Source organism: Arachis ipaensis, chromosome B06, assembly GCF_000816755.2.
Source record: "Arachis ipaensis cultivar K30076 chromosome B06, Araip1.1, whole genome shotgun sequence".
Lineage (NCBI taxonomy): Eukaryota > Viridiplantae > Streptophyta > Magnoliopsida > Fabales > Fabaceae > Arachis > Arachis ipaensis.
In genome coordinates, this window is record NC_029790.2 from 127,861,542 (window position 1) to 127,869,830 (window position 8,289).

The window sequence follows — 8,289 nt, forward strand, 5'->3', positions numbered from 1 at the left end:
TATTAATTAATTCATGTAAACGTCCCATTTAATATAGGATAAGAATTTGTTGTCATTATTTGCATTTGAATTAAAAATTTCATATGCTTTGCAAGGGAAAAAACGCTTTTAGTAGTCTTTTGTGAATAAGCTAAAAAGTAGCTAATAAAAATAAAAGGAGGTTAAAATTCAAATTAAATGAGACTAAAGTAACTAATAAAATGCAAGGTAATAATTTTAACATGTATAAAAGAAAAAACAATAATGAGCCACAGATATGATAAGCAACAAAATTAAATACCTTGAGCATTGAATAAATGACGAAACATGCGCTTCAAGAATCCATAATCTGGTCGTTGATCAAAAGTCAAAGAATGGCAATACCGAAAGTATGATGCGAACTGCACAGGACATGACTTGCAAAGTATCTAATAACAAAAACATAATATATATATCAATCAACTTCTATATATGCATTTAAAAAAGAAAATTAATTAAAAAAATATCTCAATGATAGGTACTCCTTCAAACGCAAACTTTAGTCTAAGATATATAGTAAGCTTCAATAATATTATTAACATGTTAGGGTGGAAGAAGTAAAACAAATTATTAACTCGCATTTTTAGCTTTATTAAACCTAAAAGTATATATATTAAAACGTTAAAGGAAAATAGAATGGGAAGAAATGCACATACATCAATTGGAATTGATTTCTTCATTTCACAAATTTTGTCGTATTTTTGTTTATTTGTTGGAGCTTGTAGACCTTGCCAAGGAAGGCTAAAATGCAAATCAAAAATTGAAATTGTTAATTAAAATTACATTTAATTTTTATGAAACCAATATGTTAATAAAACATATATACCTTCCTCTTATAAAGTACATAAGAACATAACCAAGAGACTCCAAATCATCCCGGCGACTTTGTTCTGAAGAAACAAATGACTTAAATTGAAGTAAAAATTATATATGAATTAATCTATAGACAATAAATAAAGAAGATAAAATTGATTTTGATATTTCTACTTACCAAATCCCGAATGAGTATTGCGACTAGCATAACGTGGAGTCCCTATTAAAAGTTTGTTTTCCCTTGATGATTTTTTTGTCATGTGTGGTAAAAGATAAAAGTATTATTGAGTAATAATTCTAACATGGAAAATGAATTTAAACAGGTAAAGTACAAGAAATACTGAGAATTAATCAACCAACAATTTCTTTGGAATATTATACTTCATTCCATTAAAAACTCTAGAGTGTAAGCTAATAAAGAAACAAAAATACTTTTATTTATTATTAATATTAAGAAAACTAACTTGGAGCCCAAATTAAGTACTTCTTATAAATTGATGGAAATTATAAGTTAAATTAAACGAAGCTTCTTATTTAAGATGGAAAAAGTGTCAAATTTGATTTGAGTAATTGGAAACTTTACAATACATACATATATGATAGAGAACGCATAGTAAAATATAGGGTTAATTAAATTTTTAATTAGATTTTTATATTATTTTTAATAAAATATTTTGTTAACTCTAATATTTTTTACATTAAATAAAAATAACTTAATTATAAAATTAAAAATAATGTAAAGACTTAATTAAAAAAAATATATAAAAATTTAATTATAAATTTAGTAAAATAATAAAGACTAACAGAATAATTAAACCTAAAATATACTATATATAAAATCCAATTCAAATGATGTATCTAATAAAGTAATAAAACTCAATAAAAATAATAATAAAGAAGCATACCTACAAGGGATATGCTTATTTGTGATAGGGTCTCTGTATCTCTTTGCAAGTCCAAAATCAATCATATAAACCTGTATGCTTAACTAATCACTAATATGTATGCCATATGCCAAATGAAAAGCATGACAAAAGTTAATCTTCTTACTTTAGGTGCAATTTTGAAGTATATTGTTGGAGTAAATTTTTTTTTGTTTAATTACTCTATTAATTCTTATAGTTTCATTAAATTTATAATTAAATTTTTATATATCTTTTTTTAATAAGGTCCCTACAATGCTTTTAATTTTGTAACTGCTTTGCTTTTTTGCCAAGACCCATAAGGAAGTTATCTGGCTTAATGTCTCTATGCAAAAAGCCCTTGGAATGCAAATACTCTATCCTTGTAAGCTGAATGAAAAATAAATTGAAAAAATTAAATTTCCACAATTATATATGCAACAAAAAAGATTTTCAATTAATTACGAGAAAAAGGCTTCTTTTGTGGAAACCTTAAACCTCACTAACCAATATAAATGTGTTTTAATTAATTACCATTTGATCAGCCAACATCAAAACGGTTTTTAATGAAAATTTCTTGCCACAATAGTAAAAAAGGTCTTCAAGACTTGGTCCTAAAAGGTCAAGAACTAGAACATTCTTGTCTTTATCAGTGCCACTCCATTTCACTCTTGGAATACCGCCTAAATTAAAATATATACATAAATATCATATAGAATAAAAAGACAATAACAAGATTCATGGAAAATATTGTGATATAATATTAATTAATATTTTTTATGGTTAACTCACTTCCTCCTTTTAGAAGATTATATAGCTCAGCTTCATAAAGTAGCTGTGGTTGTTTGGTTTTCCTATTCTCCTACAAAACAAGAAATAGCTAATAATAATAATAATAAAGACTAAAATAGAGATATTTTAAGTGCATATTTTGAGTCATTATTTTGTTAAAAAAAGATATTTTTTTTAATGAAAAAATATCTTTTTTTTATTTTTTAACGTGTTTGGCAAATTTCTAGTAGTAAAAGTAAAAGTACTAGTAAAATTAAAAAAAAGATTTTTTTTTGAGAAGTTGTAATTTACATCTTTTTTTAAAAGATCTTTTTTTCTTAAAAAAAAAGATATTTTTTATATAATAAATAAACAAAAAAGTATTTTTATATTATTATACTCAAACATAATTGATAGATAAAAAGACTTTTTTACATGAGATATCCAAACATAAAATTACTTTTACTTCTCTATAAGATCTTTTAAAAAAAGATAACTCAAAAAAAGATCTTTTCTTAAAAGGTCACTCAAACAAGCCCTTAAATTAATTAAAAAAATCAGAATCAAACTAAAAATTTTATACGGATAAAATAAAAAATAGATATTTTATAGGAACCAAAAGCTTATTTAAACTTATAATTTTTGTGTTATTCTAAAAAAAATTATGTGATTAAAAAAAAAGAGAAAATGAAAATGAAATATTATTAAAAAAAAATTACTTATACACCCAACATTTGCAACTTACTAAAAAATTTTACAATGGTAACATTATTCAACCATATACCAAAAACTATATTCTAATCATATTAGGACTTTGCTTCTCTAATCATCATCTAATAATACAATAACTCGAATTTGAAAACACAAAAGATAGTGAGTTTATATATATTCATGATCTTTGAACAATGAAATTATTACTCGGTTATTTCCATTTTCATTGATGTAACATGGGAAGTAAAATAAGACTCACCATCTTAATTGCTACAGTTTCAGCATTCTCAATATTTGACCCTACATAATTACCACGAAACAATTAAACAAACATACTATAATTAAGCAAGTATATTGAAAAAACAAAATAAATTAAATAAATAAAACAAATGGCAATGAGAAAATAGAAAATGAACATAACAGAAGACCTATATGAATTTCACCAAATGAGCCACTTGCAATTTTCTGACCAATTTTGTACTTCCCTCCGATGACTCTCTCCATGAAAATATAACTGAAAAAAATAGAAGAGGCATGCAATTGAAGAATTAAATATGTTAAAGAATGAAAGAAATAGACGATTTTTTCAACAAAACATACCCTGGCCAAGGCTCAAAAATTATCTCCAAAAGAAATAAAAATTGCTATGAAAACTAGCTTGAACAAGTTCTGCTCCTCAGTATATTTGTTATTGTCTTTGTCTACATTTATTTAATTTGTACAATTGTACCTGCCTTTTTAATTTATGTAAGTTTAACGATTGAATGGAATCAATTTTAAATTATTTGATTGATGCTAATTGAAAATTTTGATTTTTTTTTTGTGACTAAAAAAACCTATTGTGAAAGAAGTCAAAGAACACAGTTTGCAACATTTAAAAGCTGATAATGAACCTTTTATACGTTTCTGGCAGCCATTTCCTAAAAAAGAATGAATATATTACTTATCCGAGGAGATATAATAATGTGACAAATGATCGGGAAATTTTTCCATCTATTTTGTCGATTTTATTTTATTTTCTGGCCCCCTGATATCATGTTCTACATTGATCTGTGTTCTTTTTTCTTTTTTTAATCACCTCTCATTTTTCATCATCAAGTACGAAATATCTAGTTGCTAAAAATATCATAACACTTGAATAAATAGATCACGCTATTGCAGATCATTAATAGCCAATATTTATATTACTATGAGCAATATTAGGGAGAGAATAACATAAAATTATCTTATTTAACTTAATATTTATAATTATATTTATACCATTTATAATTATATATTTATTATATATAAAATTTTAATATTCTATAAAAAAAAAAGCCAATTTTAATATTCTAAAATCAACAAATCCCAATGACTGGGATATTTGGATTTGAACCTTAATTAAAAAGTCAAATTACAAAGCCTAAAAAATTGGCATTCAATGTAGCCTTAGGTTGTGTTTGGTTAGTGTCCTAATACAAAATATATAAATATCTTATAACGCAAATATCTTCTATTGCATTGAGACGAAGACAAAGATAGATCTGTGATACTAGAATTCACTGTCTCAATGTGCATCTCAAAAAGATAATGTCTTAAAATTTTAGTTGTCTATCTCAACCTTCCCTTCATTCCAAACGCAGCCTTAGTGCAGTTGCCTATTTACCATTTACATAATCGAGAAGGTGCCGATCAAGCTCGAAATGCCGAGAAAGAAAGCCCTGTATATTATAACCCATATGGTATGATCAAATTCTTTAGTAATGATAATCAATGATCACAAGGCATTAGGAACTACCAAAATGACTCTCATTCTACCCAAAATCAAAGGATGAATATTCAAATACTCACTCACCAAGTGATATGACATAATGAAATTAAGGACAAAAGTTTTAAAGTAAAAGGATAGATGGATCAGTTGACCTTTATCTTACAATTACATCATGTTCTAGTGAATATTCAAAATAGCGACTCAAGTTTCACAAAATCTGTGTTTCATTGTGTGTGAGAGAGAGAAATATACCTTAGTAATTGTAGGGTTAAAGAATGTTGCCTCAAAATCCAACTCTGGAAAGCGTGCAACTTCAGCAGCATTCTCAAATAAGATATACGTCGGTAGCTGGCCCATGAATCCTGACAGTCAGAAGACTTCATAAAATGCCATATTTCTGATAAAATAACTGAAGATCGATCCGATAACAGTAAGCAGAACGCAATTTGATGTTTAAAATAGATTGAGAAAAAATAGATGTCATATATCAATATTATTTACCACTAAGAGATATTCCAAATTTTTCAGCAGCATTTGGAAAGAGTCCGAGATCAACTATCCCAAATGATAAATTTTTGTTTGAATATCTGCCAGAGAGAGTATGTGATTGATACATCATACACAAACATAGGGAAAGCACTTATAATTCAGAAGGCATAAAAACAACTCATATCAGGCAAGTCTAAACAGTGTCGATTTAAGTCAAAAGGCAATAGAAGCATACGTAATTGAGAGCTCAGGAAAATGCCGACTTGAGCGAATGCAAGAAGATGAATATGAAGCACAAAATTCTACCTGCCAGTTCATGGAAGTAAGAAATGGATAATTTTGGGGACAATGGAAGAGATTCTAAAATATAAGAATGGCATGGAAACATTCCTAACAGTTCTGATGTAATCTTTTCAAGTTTCAATAACAGTGGGTGGTGTTTCACGCATTAAGAATTTAAACATAAACAACTAGTAAATGACAAGGTACAAAAACATAATTCCTTTTCACTCACATCATTTATTTAACACCACAACAATGTGATAAAGAGGAGAAATTTTTTCTTAATGGTATTAGATTGTATAATCATAGTTCTTTTTCCCCAACAAGCTTCCTAAGTTTGTTCAAGATTGCCATCAATGTCATCTATACCAAGAACAAAGTTAGCACATGTTTGGAAGTAAATTGTTAAGAGAGAAATTTTTTTGCTTTATGTACATATGGTTATCATTCCCAAACAAGCTTTATTTGTATACATGAGGTTATCATCAATGTGCATATAAGTACCCCGTCACAGATCTTCAACAGTTAAGAGTTTCATAAAGAATTTTCATTCAATTGGCGGTACTTACTAGCCATAATCTTGATGTGCTCCCCTCTGTCAACAGGCCTTCTAACTGCAACGGTGTTAGCTTGGTAGAGGCACCTGGATGAATCAATTATAGAGAAACAGAATAACATTAGCCACTACATTAAACGAGAACGATTTCTTGTATATATTTGATACTTTCATCTACGATGAAGTTTGTAAAATAATGAAAGCTAAAACATATAAGGAAAATCACCCAACCCCTTTTAACAGTACCTAGTCCTTCAGATGGAGGTTGCTGTGTTAGCATATGTATCACTGCAATACAACATGGTAGTGTGAATCACAAAATCGATAATTAACTTTCAATAATCATCCAACGAACTACTTGGACTTATAATCAATTTTAAACAGATGAAAACTGTATTATTGGTTAATATATTTGAAGGGAAAGTATATAAGTTGTTGCATTCTACAAAAAGAAAAGGGAAAATAAGCAGCTGCCATACTTGAGCTTACTTGAATTCCAGGAAGAAATGTGGAGTGAACAAAATTTCAATTACAAGGCCAGAAGTATATACTTTACTTAAAAAACTCAGTGTAACACGAAACTACCCACCTAGAAATACAAGAATATACCAAAGAGCTATGCGGCGATCCAGTGTAAAGGCAAGGGCAAAAAGACAAATCTGGAAAATGAAAATGATAGAAGCTGAGAAGTAGAAAAGATGAAGCCACAGATATTGTGCAGCAAACAATATGCATGGTCTACAGTACAATAAGCACCTTAATTGCTGACAAATATTATATCATGACCTATCTAAAAGTCAAATAGATCCTCCACCCCCTAAAAATAATAAAATAAAATAAATGGGAAGTGAATATATGATTGGATCAAAGAAGAAAGGTAAAAGCTTTTGCAAATGCATCAATCCTCATCACCTTGGCAAGAAAAAGAATATCAGCTATAAATGCTTCCCATGTTTCTTCTCTCACTGCCTGCAACGGGATAAAGAGATATACTTGAATATACACAAGTCAAATGTCATACTAGTGGTATGTGAGACACCAGTTGATATACCATATCCATTCAAATAAAAAAATTACATTGCCCCTTAGAAACAAAGCCAATTTAGAGAGTTACTTAAAAAGGTAATAGAAAGTGAGATCATGATCTTGTGCATAGCAGCATTAAGTTTTTTACTTTCCTATAAAAACAGGGAATTTTTCACTTATGGCATTCTCAAGGGTTAGAACAGCTGGTAATCTTAGTGCCAACAAATCACATACTTGTTTGATGAGCCTTTTAATGGTTTGCATTTTGCGCATAAATTTAGATGTTAATGGAGTCATTTACACCTTTTCAAATTATTTGGTACAATTGCATAAGACAGTTGATGTTTAGATCCTGCAATTCACAATCTGATGTTTTTCAATGAAGAATTCATACGAAAGCAATTTGTTTCCTTCAATAATTGTTTCATTTGGATCATTCTAGTTCTTTCATCTTGTAAGCTTTTAGGTAGCTCTGGATATTGATGTTGAATGAATCATTGCATTCAATTTATGTTTGAGTAATATGACAAATTGACAATATACTTTCGATGCAATAATTTTGAAAATAGATAACAAATTCTATCTGATTTCAGTAGCAGGTACCTTCAAGGCAACCAGCACGGCAAACACTAACACTGTTAGTATTTCCTGCAAGTAAATGTGAGAGATGCAAGAATTAAGCAATTTATAAAGAAGCAAATGAGAGAGAGAGAGAGAGAAACAGAGAGAGAGAGAGATACGCGACGAAGAAGACTTAGGGTGAGCTGAGGTGTTAACACTTGAACAGCAGAGCTACGAACAACCAAATAGGAGAAGAAACATAAGAAATGAAACAGGTAGTATGGTTCTGAAGCCATCTTATTCAGCCACTGTTCCATATTACCACTGCTTTCCTTTCCCATCTAAGCTTGAGTACGGATCAACCTTACTATGTGCCTTTTTGTACTTCTGACTACGCAATGCATTGAAAT

General features: G+C 28.7%; 2 protein-coding genes across 7 annotated transcripts in view; both read right to left on the minus strand.

The window, feature by feature from the left end:
* Positions 1-3,984, minus strand: part of LOC107647546 (casein kinase 1-like protein 4) — a 6,387-nt gene extending 2,403 nt beyond the window's left edge. The window contains exons 1-11 of the mRNA XM_021105085.1: positions 3,816-3,984; positions 3,644-3,729; positions 3,475-3,515; positions 2,526-2,595; positions 2,268-2,416; positions 2,028-2,123; positions 1,737-1,807; positions 1,010-1,071; positions 845-908; positions 675-759; positions 281-407 (exon numbers count right to left, since the gene is read on the minus strand). Of these exons, the coding sequence (XP_020960744.1) occupies positions 281-407; positions 675-759; positions 845-908; positions 1,010-1,071; positions 1,737-1,807; positions 2,028-2,123; positions 2,268-2,416; positions 2,526-2,595; positions 3,475-3,515; positions 3,644-3,719 (841 nt within the window). The 5' untranslated portion in view covers positions 3,720-3,729; positions 3,816-3,984. The remainder of the gene's footprint in view (positions 1-280; positions 408-674; positions 760-844; positions 909-1,009; positions 1,072-1,736; positions 1,808-2,027; positions 2,124-2,267; positions 2,417-2,525; positions 2,596-3,474; positions 3,516-3,643; positions 3,730-3,815) is intronic.
* LOC107605196 (thioredoxin-related transmembrane protein 2) overlaps positions 4,545-8,289 on the minus strand; it is a 5,345-nt gene continuing 1,600 nt past the window's right edge. For 3 of the 6 annotated variants that reach the window (XM_021105086.1, XM_021105089.1, XM_021105088.1), the window contains 10 exons: positions 8,059-8,270; positions 7,922-7,966; positions 7,205-7,261; positions 6,882-6,951; positions 6,539-6,580; positions 6,306-6,379; positions 5,690-5,760; positions 5,467-5,552; positions 5,218-5,374; positions 4,545-4,915 (listed from right to left, as the gene is read on the minus strand). In XM_021105086.1, the coding sequence (XP_020960745.1) occupies positions 4,864-4,915; positions 5,218-5,374; positions 5,467-5,552; positions 5,690-5,760; positions 6,306-6,379; positions 6,539-6,580; positions 6,882-6,951; positions 7,205-7,261; positions 7,922-7,966; positions 8,059-8,220 (816 nt within the window). In that variant the 5' untranslated portion in view covers positions 8,221-8,270 and the 3' untranslated portion in view covers positions 4,545-4,863. The remainder of the gene's footprint in view (positions 4,916-5,217; positions 5,375-5,466; positions 5,553-5,689; positions 5,761-6,305; positions 6,380-6,538; positions 6,581-6,881; positions 6,952-7,204; positions 7,262-7,921; positions 7,967-8,058; positions 8,271-8,289) is intronic. The other 3 variants (XM_021105087.1, XM_021105090.1, XM_016306977.2) reach the window with 2 other exon arrangements.